At 38.6% G+C, this 18,240-nt stretch overlaps 1 protein-coding gene across 1 annotated transcript in view; it reads right to left on the reverse strand.

The window, feature by feature from the left end:
- Positions 1-5,125: 5,125 nt before the first annotated feature.
- Positions 5,126-18,240, reverse strand: part of POLQ (DNA polymerase theta) — a gene marked incomplete at both ends in the record, with an annotated part of 71,049 nt that continues 57,934 nt past the window's right edge. Inside the window, 6 exons of the mRNA XM_084231648.1 lie at positions 5,126-5,239; positions 5,671-5,786; positions 6,645-6,798; positions 11,787-11,911; positions 13,379-13,490; positions 16,601-16,785. Coding sequence (XP_084087774.1) covers positions 5,126-5,239; positions 5,671-5,786; positions 6,645-6,798; positions 11,787-11,911; positions 13,379-13,490; positions 16,601-16,785 — 806 coding nt within the window. The remainder of the gene's footprint in view (positions 5,240-5,670; positions 5,787-6,644; positions 6,799-11,786; positions 11,912-13,378; positions 13,491-16,600; positions 16,786-18,240) is intronic.

An 18,240-nucleotide genomic window follows, 5' to 3' on the forward strand; every position in this document is an offset into this window, starting at 1 on the left:
TCTTGTTTGCCTGCCTTAACTGCAGTAAAAACAATATATTTTTTAAAAGTTAGAAATTTTTTTCTCTAAGTCAGGAACACTAGGGTGCCTACTCTCACCACTATTACTCAACATAGTCTTGGGAGTCCTAGCCAGAGAAATCAGCCACGAAAAAAAGTAAAGTGATCAGAATTGAAAAGGAATTAAAAGGAAGTAAAATTGTCTCTACATGCAGATGACATAGAAATATGTATGCAGAAATTTCTAAAGACTCCACCAAAACACTGTTAGTACTATGTAGGTGTAGGGTAAGGTAAAAAGTATCAGGCTTTTCTGCCCTCCCGCCATTAGGATAGATGACGGAACCCTGCGGTCCTGAATGCATGCCTGATGGCGGGCACCTGGAGTAGGGTGTGGGCATACGTAGATGGGATTCACCTGGGCTAAGACTAGGCTTTTAAGGGCAGCGTCACGGGGACGCCAGCGGAAGCAGAGAAGCAGAAGCAGTACGAGAGAGAAGAAGCAGAGAGGCCACCAGAGAAGGCCGGAGAACCCAGATAGAGTGAAGACTTGCTGGGGGCTGGGAGGCCTGCCAGCCTCCCGGCCCCCCAGCACCCCTGCCTGCTGTGTACCTAGTAAATCCCAATAAAAGCCTGCAAAAGCCACCGAGGACTCCAGGACCCTCTCCTCCTTTACCCCATCTGCTGGATTAGAAAACCTGCCCTGTGTCCTTACTGTCCCTACAGTAGGGTAAATGGAAGTTATCCGAATTTTTCCACTCTCCCTCTATTAGCATCCATGATCAACACCTGTGGTCTCATGTGCCTGCCTGATGGCGGCACCCGGAGTGTGGCGTGGGCATGCAGAGGTGGGCACAGCTGAACCAAGAGACTGAGCATATCGGCACGGTAGCGGAGCACGGGATGGCAGCAGAGCCATGAGGAGGAGTGCAGTGGAAAGATGTTGGAGCCACTGCTACCTGAGAGCCTAGAAAGAGTGAAAATTCGCTTGCAGGTCTGTCAGCCGCCTGGCCCCCGACACACCTGCCTGCCCTGCACCTGGTTGCCTCAAATCTCAAACCTAATGCCTGTACCATTAAAAGCCTGAAAAAGCCAGTGAGGGCTCCGGGACTCCTCCTTTACCCGCCTGCCTGGATCCATGAAGAACCTACTCTGTGCCTTGCTGGTACTACAAAAATAACCAATATTGGGCATCCCTGGTGGTGCAAGGGGTTAAAGTCTCAGCACTATGAAGCTATCATCAGTCACTGCAGTATGAGTTCAATCCCCAGCCAGGGAGCTACCCACATGGTGCAGCAGACCTCCTGCCTTGCCCGCTGCTCCCCTCAGCAGTGTATTTCAGTAGATCTGCCTGTTTTGCTCCCCACTCTGTTTCTGGTGAATCCTCTCACACCCACACACACTTCTGGCCTGTACCCCAGCTCTTGTATGCATAAAGAAATAAAATAAATCTTTAAAAAAAAGAGTTTTTTAATGGTTCTAGGAAATCTGGATATTCAAATGTAAAAGAGTGAAACTATATCCCCATACAAAAATTAACTCAATGCATTAACGACAGATGTTAAATCCTAAAACTACAAAAAAAACCTTGTATATATGTATATATATGCTTACATATAAATAAAAACATGTATATACATGTATGTGTGCACTTACATATATAAATATATATATAAAGAGAGAGACAAAAAGAAAAAGATACACACTGCCAATAGTTATTGGAAATGATCTAATGATTATTTGGATATGACACCTAAAGCACAAGCAACAAAACAAAGCAAAAAAAAAAAAAAAGTAGGACTACATTAAACTAGGAAGCTTCTACACAGCAAAAGGAACCAATAACAAAATGAAAAGGAATGAGAAACAACGTTTTCAAATCAAGCACCTGACCAGAGGCTAATATACAAAATATTGCCAAAATATAAAGAACTCACACAATTCAATAGCCAAAACATGGACAAGAGGTCCCAGATAGACATTTTTTCAAAGAAAATATAGAACAGCCAACAGCTACATGATGCTCAACATAACTAATCATCAGGAAACTGCACATCAAAATGAAAATGAGATAAATACTTCACACCTGTTAGAATCCTATCATCAATAAGACAAGTGTTAACAGATGCTGCTGCCTTTATAAAATAAACAGTGAGGATGTAATGTACAACATGAAGGCAATAGTTAATAAGACGGGATGGTGTTAAAGCTATTGAGAGAACAAATTCCAAAACCAATTCATTATAAGGAATAAATTATTTTCTTTTTCCATATCTATATGAGATGGTGGATGTTAACTTACTGTGGCAATCATTTCATAACACATATGTCACTATTCTATACAACTTAAACTTGTCCAATGCTATATGTCATTTATATTTCAGTAAAACTGAAAAACAAACATACAAACAAAACAGAAATTGTTACCTTACAGTTCTGGAGGTCTGGAGTCTGATATCGTCTTCCTGGGCTAAAATCAAAGTGTTAGGCACAGCAGACCTTCCTGTCTCACCAGCTGCTCCCCTCAGCAGTGTATTTCAGTCAATCTGCCTATTCTGCTCCCAACTCTGCCTCTGGTGAATCCTCTCACCCTCCTGTACCTCGGCCTAGACCCCAGCTCTTGTATGCATAAATAAATAAATCTTAAAAAAAAGTAAAATCAAGGTGTTGGCAGGACTTCGTTCCTTCTGGCACCTGGAGGGAAGAATCCATTTCCATTCCTTGCCTTTTCCCACTTCTAGAGGCATCTCTTGGCTCATGGCTCCTTCATTCAACTTTAAAATCAGCAGGCAGCATCTTCAAATCTCAAGTTTCCACCATATCTCCTCCTTTCACTCTGACACCCTGCCTTTCTCTTATAAAGACCCTGTGTGTTTAAGCTGGAACCACCCATGTAATAATCCAGGAGAATTCCTCCATCTCAAGATTTCTAACTCATTCACAGCAGTAATCTCCCTTCTGCCATATAATAAACATGTTCACAGGTTCTCAGGAATTAGGATGTGGGTATTTTGGAAGAGGTCATTATTCTGCCTACCATAATGTGCATCTGTTGTTTACATGGTGTTTGTGGGTGTAAAGGCAGGAACTGGACCACAGAGCAGGTTTCCTGATCCCATGCAGACCGGGTAAAGGAGTCAGAGTCCTCAGTGGTTTTGCAGGTCTTTTATTTGGGGTTCACCAGGCATATGGCAGGCAGGGGTGCTGGCTGGGGGGCTGGGGGGCTGGGAGGCTGGCAGACCTCCCAGCCCCTAGCAAGTCTTCACTCTATCTGGGCTCTCTGGCGTTCTCTGCTTCTGCTTCGGCTTCTCCTTCAGGTTCTGCTGCTGCTGCTATTGCTATTGCTGCTGCTGCTGGCTGGGGCTGCTGGCGTCCCCCCGTGACGCCGCCCTTAAAAGCACAGTCTTAACTCAGCTGAATCCCATCTACCTATGCCCACACCCTATTCCAGGTGCCCGCCATCAGGCATGCATTCAGGACAAGGATCCATCATCTATCCTGATGGCGGAAGGGCAGAAAAGCCTGACATTTTCTTTACCCTACAGTGGGCTAAAGAGCTACCAGTGAAGTTTGAACTTTATCCTACTGCTCAATTCATACACCATGGTTACTGAAATTTGAATTGTGTTATAGGGAGACTAATATTATTTAAGAAAACTGTGGTAACTTGAATTTTGCATAACTGAATCATGTAAAGCAAAGTCAGCCTGTTTTAAGTACAGCTTAAAACAGTTGGCCTGTTTTAAGTGCACACATGCAGGGCAGGGCTGCAGAGAACAAGGAGACTATTATCTGCAATTGCCCTCATGTGTAGCACATACACGCAATTAAAGAGCTGGCGTTTTCTTTTGTGCTGGATCTCAAGCCCACTGGTACAGTATTACAGCTTTTCTGAGAAATACAGTGCAGGTGAGTACAGAAAAAAACTTAAATAATGATGTAACTTCCCTCTAATTTGTGCCACCTTCTGTCCACACCGCCCCTTCAAACCCACCCAAAAAAACAAACAAAAAAAATATGCTAATATCTAACTACTGATGGTATGTAATACTGTTTATAGAGCAACTAGCTTTTTTCCTTTATTCTGATTAATAAACATAAAAGAGCTGTTGTGATAACTAATTAAAAATTAATAATAAACATTTCCCATGTGTACATTGCTAAGCAACAGACTAAAAGGGGACATAATTTTCTGATGGTCTTAGACCAAATACAATTTTAAAAACCAGACTACTGATATAAAGTATATCATAAATTCATTTTATTCCAACAGTAAAAAGGTCAGTTATATGCCTCTGCCAAGTATGATAAGACACAATCTTTTCAGCATGGTTATTCTCATCATGCCACAAATAGAAAGAGGCAATAAGGGACCACTAAAGGGGTATCTCCCTTCTCTGGAAGTATTTTATCAAACTATAACCTGATCTCACAGAACAGAATACTTCTTAAAGAGGTGTAGTTTATTTTTTAATACATAAATATTGCAAATACATTCACTACATGAATAAGAGAGAAGAGGAAGAAAAAACAACATTCAATGAAAATTTACTTACACAACATCCACACCACATCTTATCACTTTATATAGTCCATAATGAAGCTAACACTATTTTAAAATACTACTTTAGTAGTCTTAAATTGATAAGGAAGAAAAATCATACACAATGCCTAACCCTGTTGGCCTGTGAGACCAAACCTTTACCTGCCTATGGCTCCTTTTGAGGTCTATAGCACAAGCATATGAATACTAGACAGGGCTGAACACACCCCTGAGCCAGCAGTTCCATGTCCTCCAAGCTCAAGCCAGACAGAAGAGGACCAAAGTGCTAAGTGCATACTTCAAGCATGTGGTATAAAACTGTTGCAAGCCACAGTAAATTATAAAAGGCACCATAGATACTCTTTGAGAGTAAATATTATGATTAAATTTAGTATTGCCCCTCAAAAAAAGGGTTTTCTATTGCTACAGAGAATAAATAAAAGATGATATATGTTTTGAAGTTATTAAATTACTAACAGAGTTCATCAAGACCTGAGGGGTTTGTTTCCATGAAGTTGGTTGAAGGGTAATTTCTGTTCTTTCCACGTGATCACACTCTGCTAGGACTTAACCAACTATACATTTATACATCAAAGTCCTTCAGATCTCCCCAGCTGGCACCTATTTTCACTTTTACTTTCAGGTTCACAGAAAGTTTTATGGCACTTTCCATTTCATTCTTCACAATCTGAGCTACCTACCAAAAAAAAAAAAAAAAAAGATTAACAAACTCTTTGCCCAATCAAAGAATGTTTCCCAACACATCTACTGAGGTGATAACAGAGTCCCACTCTTCACCTCATGGTATTTAAAGTGCTCAAGCACCCCAAAACTGGTCTATACTGAAAAGGAGCAGTCTGCCAAATGGCATATGCAGTTTTGAAACCCTCAGAGCGAGAGAAAGTTTCATTTAACTTCTCCATACAAAAACATCCCTGCATCAGGAATTTCTTCAAGAATCAGTATGAAATCAAGCCTCTTAGCTCTTTTTCTACACTTAAAGACTACATTTGCTTAGCCATCCTGGAGCTAGCGAAGGGTTCCATAAATATCACACATAGGGGAAAAAGCTGGCACCCTGACATACACCATCTTAGCTCCCAACAGAATGGCAACTGCAAAATATACCTGAACAACATCCTCTTCTGCCACTTCATATAAGAGTTCATCATGGAGTTGAAGGATGAAGAAGCCTCCTCTTATTGGGCAGAACATCCCCTGTAGTTTGTTCTTTGGTAACAATCCTACAACCCATGAAAAAAGCAGCAAACTTCATCAGCATGTCACTGTGCCACAATGGGAGGATTTTTTTTAGAGATTTTGAATAACTGGGGAATTTTAAAAGAAGGCTATTAGGAAAATAACAACTTACAGGATGTTACCTACTCCACCTATCAGTTACCTATCAGGTGACTCAAATCCCCCACCAACTTTCCTCCAGAAAGAAACCTAAAAAAGAAGTCAATAAATTGAGCTTGAAGAACTCTACTCCAAACTCTAGTCTAACTTATTTCTCATTAAAAAAAATCTTCTCTTTCCATGGAGTCCCCACATCAGGGTCTCTGAACAGCAGTCTATTCTCTCCTAAGGGCACAGCAATGGGACCAACCATCCTGGTTTGAGCAATGAAAGTCTCACATCTTGGGAAATCCCACACTGTCCCACAAACTGGACAGGACGTGCGATATTATAACAGACTGGATGCAGAAGTAGGTAAAATCTCACTGTCTTTTCTTAAGCCAGAGATTTGTAGAAATATAAAGTTTCCTATCACCAATTTTCTTCGGTTGTGAAAAATGTATTTTCCTAGCAATGTGTTATTTCCTAGCAATGTGTATTTCCTAGCAATGTGTTAATATGAGTTGCTTATTTTTGTTGTTATTATTATTACATGTTAACAAAAGTTTTAAAATCCCTGTTTTAATTTCTAGCATAGTAACTATGAGTAGATATAAACCACATAAACAAAAGCTCTTTGGAGCCTAAGGTTGTGAAAATATCACAAAACTAAGACATATGAGGACTGCTGAGAAACAATATATAAAACACTTCCCTCTGTTCTACAATTATTCTCACCACATAATAGCAATCTATGAACAAACCTGTTCTGTCACTTTGGAGCATCCTCTCCCGATGACCATGTGACTTGAAGGTTGAGTGGAAGGTCTCTAACTGCTTCTGAATGTTAATTGTGGCTACCTTGACAATATCAGCTGCCGATCCTTGGACTGTTGTGTTGATAGCCTGACGCTCAGCCTATGAAAAACAGTAACAGGTGCTGCATCAGATACAGCAACACAGCTTCATAACCACTGTCCACAGACCATGGTCACATCTGCAAACGCAAGTGGAAATCTGAACCAAGACGGAGCCAGGACATCAAATATTAAGCTGCATCCTAAAAAGTACTAGAATTAGAATGATCCAGGTCTTTAGATTCTTGGCTATTTTCTACATGAGGATAGACTAAATAAATATTCAGGAATATTTTGGTTTAGAAATCTTTAAAATTCAGCTAACTAAAAACCGCTTTATGCTTAAAATATTTAGTAGATGAAAATTATTTTATTTGGTAGACTTACATTACTGGTATTCCAGCAGTTTCAGATTTCACTCTTAAGGATTTACTCCTCAAAATGTACTCCCCTTGGGCCTCCCTGGTGGCACAGGGATTAAAGTCTCAGCACTATCAAGCTAGCACCAGCCACTGTAGCACGAGTTCAATCCCCGGCCAGGTTGATACAGCCAACATTTACTGTCTTGCCCACTGCTCCCCTCAGCAGTGTATTTCAGTAGATCTGCCTGTTCTGCTCCCCCTCTGTCTCTGGTGAATCCTTTCATCCCACCCCCTGCACCTCTGGCCTGTACCCCCATTCTTATATACATAAATAAATCTTTTTTTTAAAAAAAGGTACCTCCCCTTAATCCTAAATAGTTAAAAGTAGAATATCAGTCTCTATAATGTGGATTGGAATATTCCAAGCATATCCCTCTTCTCAGTGGCCTTTTGGTCCTACATAGAATTTAGTTCCAGAAAGTCTGGAGCCCCCTTTATGGGCTGCTATGGCTAATTAATGGTTGCTAGTGAAACTGCAGATCCTAGATTCCTAGTTAGAGTCCCTGAAACTATTGCTGCCATGGGCTTTGCAGCAACTACATTTACTTAAAGTGATCATGTTAGGGCAGTAGGCATGGGGGTCTGGACAAACACCCAAGGGGTAACCTAGCCATGAAGATCACTCCCGGTATTCCAAAACATCTCAGGAAATGGGAAGGGTCTACTAACAGGAGGGTTCTATCTATCATGAGAAAGTCTAACATTATCCGTTGCTATCACCTGGCCTACCTCCAACTTCCAGCACAAAAAAGAACTTTCTTTTTAATTAAATGTTGTTTTGTCAGATGCTATTGAATTCATTCTAAACACTACTGGGATAAAAGTAGGACATTAATCAGACTATGGCCTATAACTAAACTTTAATTATATTACAAAATAATGATAATATATTCAGGAATATAAAAGACAATAAAATAAGAACAAAATGGCAAGTCTAGAACTGAAAAATAAACAGAACAGAATTTAAGGCACTTAAACAGTGCTTTCTTTGTAGTTTGGTGTGTGTGCATGGTGGGGGTGGGGAGGATAGCAATGACTTGGAGGAAGCCATAAAGAAGTCTGGAGTGGGCCTCCCTGGTGGAGCAAGGGGTTAAGCACCGCACTATGAAGCAATCCACAGCCTCTGCAGCACAAGTTTGATCCCCCGGCCGGCCAGGGGGATGGCGCAGCAGACCCACATGGCGCAGCAGACCTCTCTTGTCTCACCAGCTGCTTCCCTCAGCAGTGTACTTTGGTCAATCTACCTGTTCTGTTCCCCACTCTGTCTCTGGTGAATCCTCTCACCCCCTGCATCTATGGCCTGTACCCTAGCTCTTGTATGCATAAATAAATAAATCTTTAAAAAAAAAAAAAGTCTGGAGTACTAGAAACGTTCTATATTATTTAAAATAGTTGGGCTCAACAGTGAACTGAAGAGCAAGCTAGGAAGCTGAAATAAAATGCAGAACCATGCAAGATGAAATCTAGACATGGAAAATACTAAAGAAGAAATATGAAACATGAGAAATAAGAAGATTTTAAGTTTATAAAAGGAGTTCCTGGAGAGAGGGGAGAATGTAATGCAGCAATAATTGAAGAAGAGATGTTTAGTAATTTCCCAATCAATAAAAGCTATCAAGTTGTAGATTCAGGAAGTCCTAACACCCTCAAAGCAGCATGAATTAAAATTATGTTCCCATGTATAGGCATATGAGTTAAACACACACAGAGGCATCATAGAAAATCTGCTAGAAAACAGATAAGAAAAAAAAAAAACCATATCAAGAGCAACCTAGAGTAAAACAGGCAGAGTATATTCAAAGAAAGATCAGTTAGGGGGCCTCCCTGGCAGTGTATATGTTAAGTCTCAGCACTTTCATGCTATCACCACTGTGGCCTGAGTTTATTCCCCCAGTTCTTGTATACATAAATAAATAAATCTTTTTTAAAAAAGGACCAGTTAGACCAGGGGGTGGGCAAACTGCAGGTCAAATCTGGCCCATCTCCTGTTTTTGTACATAATGTTTTATTGGAACACAACCACATTCACTTGTTTATGACTGTTTATACTACAACAATGGAGTTGAGAAGTTGCGACAGAAACTCTGACCTACGCAAATATATATAGAGAACTTAACTTTATCTGATATAGACACTATTAAAACCTTTAAAATAAAGTTCTATTTATTGGTGAAATGTTTAAAATTTTCCTCTGATATCCAAAAAAAGGCAAAGAAGCTCAGTGAAAATTTGTAGGTACAAAGTAAATGTTTATATGTTTAAGCAGGCTTTATGCAAAGTGGTTGTATCTCTTTTACCTGATTGCATTATGGGGAGTGCACTGTAACTGACTGGAAACATTTCTCCTATCTAGTATAGTAAAACAGAAGGCATATAAATCTTCAAGCAGTGTTAGCTGGATATGCTAAATGGGAAACAGTAAGACGGCCTGAGTCTACACAGTATAGAAAAGAAACTGGAGTGGTAGTGGGGAAAAATTCTCTGCAATAGTCTTCTGTGGAATGTAGACTGAGGCTTATGATTAGAGCCTATGGATGCCTCCTACCACCCATTTGAGGGGGCACCTATTAACATGCTATCAGATATTATTAATTGAAGTTATCTCTATGGCCATGATTTCTTGGTTAATGTTGGAGAAACATTTTAGTGAGGATGGCATTGCCCAGAAGTTACATAATTAAATGGAAATGGTTTATACAATATGTTACCAGTGGAATGCAAGAAGACACCCACCATAAGCATAGGCAGATCTCCTCTTTTCCTCTAGTAGCGACTTTGGATCCACCTGAGGAGCTGCCAGAACTGATGGCCATGTGGGCCATTTCCTAAGCTCATTTCTCAACTGAACAACAGAGTTTACAGATGGCAGGTAGCATTAGTGCTCTGAAGGCGTTTAGCTCCTAGCATAAGGTACTTAGCAGTTTGGGGGCTGGTATTTTTCATGACATACAATGTGTAGTGGGCACTGACACCCAAAAGTGTGGGGGAAGGACAAATATGATACCAGACAAAATTGAAGATTTTGACTATAACAGATCTTAAATGACAAGATATATAGAAAACTTTTATAAATCCCAATGATCTCAGAAAGAAATCTGAATTATAATGTAATTAAATACCATCAATAATTTTTTTTTAAGATTTATTATTTATTTATACAAGCACTGGGTACAGTCAGAGGCACGGGAGGGTGAGAATTCACCAGAGCCAGAGTGGGGAACAGAACAGGCAGACTGACGAAGTACACTGCTGAGGGGTGCAGCAGGCAAGGCAGGAGGGGTCTGCCACACCATGTGGGATTCTCCTTGGCCGGCTGGGAATCGAACCCGCGCTGCAGAGACTGGGGGCAGCTTCGCAACCCAGCGCTCAACCGCTGCACCACTGGGGAGGCCCCATCTATAAATCTTTTAAGTGTTGTTAAGTATAGCCTCGGGCCTCCCTAGTGGTGCAAGGGGTTAAGCACAGCACTATGAAGCAATCTGCAGCCTCTGCAGCACAAGTTGGATTCCCAGCAGGCCAGCAAGAAACCCGCATGGCACAGTAGACCTCTCCTGTCTTGCCCGCTGCACCCCTCTGCTGTGTATTTCACTCAGTCTGCCTGTTCTGTTCCCCACTCTGTCTCTGGTGAATCCTCTCATTACCCCTGCATCTCTGGCCTTTAGCCCAGTTCTTGTATGCATAAATAAATAAATCTTTAAAAAAAAAAAGAGAATGATCTCCACCAATATTGTGGGCATTCTAATAATCTTTGATGAAAAGAGGTTTTAAAATAAAAAAGTAGAATGAAACAAAAAATACCACAATTCAGTGAGTGGCTAATCTCCAAAGACACTGGCAAATTGGTGTAATCGGGCCTCCCCTGGTGCACAGCGGTTGAGCGCTGGGCTGCACAGCTGCCCACAGCCTCTGCAGCGCCAGTTCAATCCCTGGCCACCGGCGAGGGTCCCACATGGCACGACAGACCCCTCTTGCCGGGCCTGCTGCTCCCCTCAGCAATGTATTTCAGTCAGTCTGCCCGTTCTGTTCCCTGTTCTGGCTCCAGTGAATTCTCTCACCCTCCTGTGCTTCTGACTACCCAGTGCTTATATAAACAGATAGATAAATCTTAAAAAAAAAAAAAAATTGGTATAATCTGCTTAATTAGTACATGGTATCTGAAACAAAAAACAATTAGGAAATGTAAGAATTAAGTTCACTTACAACTAATCACCATAGCTAATACATAATTGCTTTACTGAAACAGAATCTTAAGGAAGCCATAAAGAAGTCAACCCCCTTCACTCCAGGATCTTAAGACCATGCTATTTCTCCTGTTTCAGTTCTTTGAACATGTTAGTCATCTTTTGCTCTTTAATCATATTTCCAGGATTACAAAACAGAACATCTTTAAGTGAAGTATTATTAAGTGAACCTATATTTACAATAGTCTCCTGAAGACCGTTCAGCAAATATTGGCATATGCCATCACTTCAGAGGTCCTAATGAAACAACTGGTAGGCCTTATATAAGGAGAAGATACATCTAATATGACACTGATCCTTAAAAGGGACATTACCAATATTTTTGTGAGAAAAGCACAAGTTATTTTGAAAACTAAAGTTAAAAATCCAAAAAAATTTTAACATACATGAGCTTTATGATAAGGATTATTGTCTTTGATTCCTGGTAAATATCTACGCCTTCCCAAAATGGTCTGAACAAATCCATCTCTTCTACAATTCTTCACTGTATCTCTCATGAAATAAGTGATACCTACAAAGAAAATATAGCAGTAGTTACAGCCAAAGTTATCCTTATTCTCATTCACTAGTTTTAATATAGTGAGCTATAACAACCCCCTTCCATGAGTTTTAATAGTAATAATATATCATCAAAATTTTGCATATAAACTTTTGTTTGCTTTTTAGTATCAGAAAGTTGAAATAAAATGGACTTTATAAATGATATAATTACAATAAAATAAAATAAAATATATTAATGACATCATTCAACTCTATTTTTAATCAAATGCAGCAACAAAAATATGATACTAAACTCCAGAACAGCAGGGCAGTACTAAACCCTAAGTGGTTTCACTTCAGGATCTTAAGACCATGCTATTTCTCCTGTTTCAGTTCTTTGAACATGTTAGTGATCTTTTGCTCTTTAATCATATTTCCAGGATTATAAAATTTCAACAGCTCGTTGTAACCATTGATGTTATGATCCAAACAGGACCTGACTGAAATTAACAATAAATAAATACCTCACTAGGAACATCTGCATCCTACTTCTTAAAATTCAAAAAGACTATGTATAGTGTATTGTTCAAGCACATTCATATTCCCTATACCAGCATTCATCCTTGTACTAAAGATCCACTAAGTCTCAGGGAGCTCAGAGATAGTTCATAGAACTATCCACCTGAAAAATGGATTCTATTAATATATAAATTATACCTTCATATACTGCCAAAAGAGATAATTTAAACAAAACAATGATTCTAAAATTGCTCTATAATAACCGTTCTCTCACCATTTCTGATACCTTTAAACAATAATTTACTGTTAGAAATTAAAGTTATCTAAACCTCAGGCACGGAACAATTTCAAGATTTTATAAGATACGTGCACTAACATAATAGCATATATATCAACTGCATTTTGCTATTCCACTTCAGTCCCTAGTTTATGGGGGAAAAAAAATCTTAGTAAATACTTGTAAGCAAGTAAGGTTAATATTTTTCAATTAGTAATGTCTGATGAAAACTTGTTAAATTGAAAATCCTGAACACAGGGGCCTCCCTGGTGGTGCAAGGGGTTAAGCACCACACTATGAAACAATCCGCAGCCACTGTAGCACGAGTTCAATCCCTGGCCAGGGAGAAACAAACATGGCAAGACAGACCTCTCCTGCCTTGCCCACTGCTCCCCTCAGCAGTGTATTTCAGTCAGTCTGCCTGTTCTGTTCCCCACTCTGTCTCTGGTGAATCCTCTCACCCCCCTGCATCTCTGGCCTGCATCTCTGGCCCAGCTCTTGTATGCATAAATAAATAAATCCTTTAAATAAATAAATAAATAAAGTCTGGGAGTGTGATGACTCCATTCTTAAAAAACAAAAAACAAAAAACAAAAAGAAAATCCTGAACACAAATTTTAAAAAATTAATATAATGTGGACATACAATTGAAAAAAAAATAGCACAGTATCTAGAAGATAATTAACCCCAAGGTTTCTGTACCTGTGTATCTGGACTTGAAGGAATCAATGTAGCAAGCAGCATCATTTTCTTTAACACCCATCTGTTCTCCCAAAGATTTAGTGCCCATTCCATAAATGATTCCATAACAAATCTGAAAAGGAGTCATCATACTCAGTAAACTAAAGGTAAGTAAATCATAGATCATAACAACAAAAGACACAAGTATTAAAATTACCTTATAATTAAAATTTGGTAAATATTTTATTTCATAGTGATTTAAAGAAATGATTAGATCTGCTTTGGGTGGATTAAATACTGGGTTATAAGAAAAGTCATGACATAGTCTTTGAAAAAATGGGTTATGACTTTTCCAATAGCCCATATATAGGGGCTGATACTTTTCTGCTTTTTAGCAATACTTTTTTGAGGGGAGGAGGGGCGGATAGATGAAGGGCAACAGTATGAAGAATATAACCCTAGTGATTTTTTTTTAATTTATTTTATTTTTTTATTTTTATTAAATAATAAATTTTATTTTTATATTCCCCCATACAACTGCACATGCCCCATTCTGACCCCAATCCCTCGCCTCCCGGCCCCCACCCCCCAAAAAGTGTCTCTGGTTCTAACCCTAGTGATTTAAAAGGGAAGATTTACTTCTGACTCTGTCATTTATTCAGCAGTCCTCATAGCAGCTTTCTATTTCTCACAGTTAATTTCTCCTTAAAGAATTACCTAGGAGTCAGGAAGAGAAGCACTAAAAACATCACTCTCCTTGCCCCTGGAGAGGACTAATGAAAAGGAAGAATAGGCTTCATGGATTGATAACAGGGAAGACTTCACAGAAAATAAGTATCCTCTTTCCCTCACAGCAGCCACCTGAAATTCCACAATTACAGAATTTATTTGGGTTAAACACAAACTCCTAAGGAAATTTTTTGGAGAGTGGAATGAAATGGTCAAATGTATTAATAAAGAAACTCTGGGGCCTCCCTGGTGGCTCAAGCGGTTAAGTCTCAGCACTATCCAGCTATTAGTAGCCATTGCAGCACCAGTTCGATTCCCAGTCAGGGAGCTAACCCACATGGCACAGTAGACCTCTCCTGTCTTGCCTGCTGCTTCCTTCAGTAGTGTATTTCATTAGTTCTGCTCCCCACTCTGTCTATGGTGAATCCTCCCACCCTCCAACCCTCTGGCCTACACACAAGCGCTTGTATGCATAAATAAGTAAATCTTTTAAAAAATAATAAAATAAAATTGGGACAGTAAAAGCACCTATTTCATGTGTCATTACAAAGATTAAATATTAAAATATCCACTATTTTTTATATATTTTACCTAGGGTTTGATTCTTGCTAAGTCCAGAACCTCAGAGGGTATTAGAGAAAACAGAGCTGGCTTTCTAAACAGAGGGAAAAATAAGTGTTGTTGCTAAATAAGCAGTGGTGGTGAGAGCCAATCAAGAATCACAGCTGTAACTGGAAAGGTAAATACGTAAAACAGGATCTTAGAGATGAGAGTGGTGCTTTAGCTCAACCAACAACACTGATCTCTTGAAAATGGCATCAGATTTCCCACAGGTCATGTGGTAAGAAAGCATGAGTGCTAATTCAGGCCAAGAAATAATATAAATGTAGCTTTTGACTTTCTATGTTCTTTGCGCCTGTCAGTCATCCAGTAGTAGGAACTAACAGAAAACTGTTTGAAAGGTGCAAGGACAGCATGAAGTTTCCCAGGTGGATTAGCCAAGCAATTGCCTCAAAAATTTAAAAAACAATCAGTTATTAATTATAATCCACACTTCAGCAATATTTACTTTTCAACAAATATTTAGAAAGCATCTTTCTATAAAAAGCAACAATGTTCAATAATGTGTAAAAATAGAAAGATGAAAATACAGACAAAAAGGAGATTTAAAATGCAAACACACACACACAAACAACTGCCACTACCACAGTAACAACCACTAAGGCATACAGTTTTCCGACCCTAATCAGCCCCAGTCCAAGTCAGTCTGATCTTCCTACTGACTCTGCAAAGGAACATATAAATAATACCATGAGATAGGCTCAGATGAATGTAATTTGAAAGATCCAAAGATGGCGAAATCATTCCTCAACAAGTGATCAAAATATTTACCTCTTTTGAATTATTAAAACTCTCACTTATGCTAAAAAAATGTTCGTTATGATCACCTGCTTTAGTGATAGTGAAAGCTAAGATAAACAGCTGGGACTACATCAAATTAAAGAGCTTCTGCACAGCAAAAGAGACGATAACAAAAACAAAGAGAAACCCCACCGACTGGGAGAACATTTTTGCACACAACACTAATGATAAAGGACTGATCACAAAAATCTATAAAGAGCTGATGAGACTTAACAAAAACAAAGAAAATAATCCAGTCAAAAAATGGGCAGAAGAGCTAAAAAGAAACTTCTCTGAAGAAGAAATGCAAATGGCCAACAGGCATATGAAAAAATGTTCAACATCACTTGTAATCAGGGAAATGCAAATCAAAACTACCATGAGATACCATCTTACACCAGTGAGGATGGCACATATTAAAAAAAACTAGCAACAACAAATGTTGGCGAGGGTGTGGAGAAAAAGGAACTATCCTGCACTGTTGGTGGGAGTGCAAACTGGTCCAACCACTATGCAGAGCTGTGTGGAGATTTCTGGACCTACTAAACATAGAGCTTCCATATGATCCAGCAATTCCACTCCTAGATATTTACCCAAAAGACACAGAAACATCAATTCCAAAGAGCACCTGCACCCCTATGTTTATAGCAGCACTGTTTACAATAGTTAAGCTTTGGAAACAACCCAAATGCCCAAAAATAGATGACTGGATCAAGAAGATGTGGTACATATACACCGTGGACTATTACTCAGCATTCAAAAAAGATAAACACATGCAATTTGCAGCAACATGGATGGCGCTGGAAGGGATCATGCTCAGCTAAATAAGCCAGAAAGAGAAAGAAAAATACCGGATGGTCTCACTCATAGCAGGAATCTAGAAAATTTAAATAAGGGACCAGGAAAAAGAATAACTACAAGAAAGTAAAAATCAAAAGCAACAAACAACTATGAACCAGAGACACTCTATTGGGGGTGGAGGGCGGGGAGGGGAGGGATTGGGGTCAAAATAAGGGGGTCACAATTGTATAGAATATAAAAATAAAATTTATAATAAATAAATAAATAAATATATATATATATATATATATAAATAACAACAACCAAGATCACCTGCTTTGCTTGTTGTCTCAGATCATCCCCAACAGACTCTGGCTCAATCATCTTCCATTCAGCTGCAATACTCCTGAAAACATCCATTCCAGTGTTTAATACTTGAATGAGACGTCGATCCTGAGATAAATGAGCTAAGATCCTCAGTTCAAGTTGAGAGTAATCAGCAGCTAATATTAAACCACCTAAAGTAGAAATGATTGCAGCAAAGTTGATACAAGAGACAAATTTAAGTTTTATACAATTGAGCAGGATGACAGAAATATAGTTTAACGTGAAACTATGGGGTCATGTATCCCAAAGTTAAAATCTTGTTCTTATAATGATGCAATTCAGGTCTATAATTTATATCATTTTGTTCCATTTAGGGTTCAAGTTCATAAAATATGCATAAAGCTACTCCTGACCTCTGTTCCTTAACCACCATGGCAGTGCTTTCCTCCATGTTCCCACACACCTGACACATAATCTAAAATGGCTCCTTCACACCTCTCCAGCATAGTTCTAAGCCATCTGAAATTAAAGACTAAATTTCCCTTTGCATTCTACATATTGAAACCCTTGCAGAAGTCCTGTTATATAATAGGCCTTAACAAATGGTTGTTGAATTAATTAACTACAAGGAACAAAGAATGCCAAAAGTGATAAAAAAGAAAATGGATAGAAAAGACACTTTTTTGGTTTTTTGATTGCTCTGAAAGTTGTTTAAAGCAAAAACACTAACTACATAGCAGAGTTTATAATAGTTATATTAGCAGAAGTTAAGTTTATTATAAGAAAGGAGAAATGAAAAAATGACTTATATTAAGAAGTTGTATAAAATTATTTGAAAATAAGCTGCTGTAATATATCTTGCAAACTCTAAAGTACCTAAATATAGTTAATAAGTAGAAAAATGCAGATAAGAACTGCTTTAAATAAAGAGGTAGAATTACAAAAAAAAAGATAATAAATTTAAATCGATTACATCAATAATTACATGTCAATAGACTACACACTACATCTAACACTAGAAATTTTCAGACTGAATCCATACAATTAAATTTATTTTAAAATTTTAAACAAAAGCAGTATAAAACATTGTTGTGTTAATACAACATTATTGTTTAGGTAAGAATAAAAAGTTGATGGCTAAACAAAATGAGATATGTGAATTCAGAATATTACTAAGTCTTAAAAGGAAGGAAATCCTCACACTAGTACTACAACATGAATGAACCTTAAGATATTAAACGGAATAATAAGCCAGCACAAAAGAAAAATTGTGTCATTCCATTTATATGAGGTTCCGAGAGGTAGTCAGATTCAAAGAAAGAAAGGAGAATGGTGGTTGTCAAAGGTGGGTTGAAGGGTGGGGAGTTAGGTACAAGGTTTCAGTTGTGGAAGATGGAAAAGTTGTGGAAATGAATGGTGGTAATGGTTGTACCACAATGCAAATGTGCTTAATGCCAAAGAACTGAATAGAACTGAATATAAAAATGGTTACAAAGGTAAAATGCTCATAGTTCATACTTAAAAAGCAAAACTGAAAATTGCGAAGCAGGTTATTCTATCATAGCCCTGAATTCCACCCTTTGAAATATAAGTTTCTGATAGAATTCTAATAAATTCATACGGTTAACTGCACTTATTCAGACCAA

The sequence above is a fragment of the Talpa europaea genome (assembly GCF_964194135.1).
Source record: "Talpa europaea genome assembly, chromosome: 4".
NCBI classification, from domain to species: Eukaryota; Metazoa; Chordata; class Mammalia; order Eulipotyphla; family Talpidae; genus Talpa; species Talpa europaea.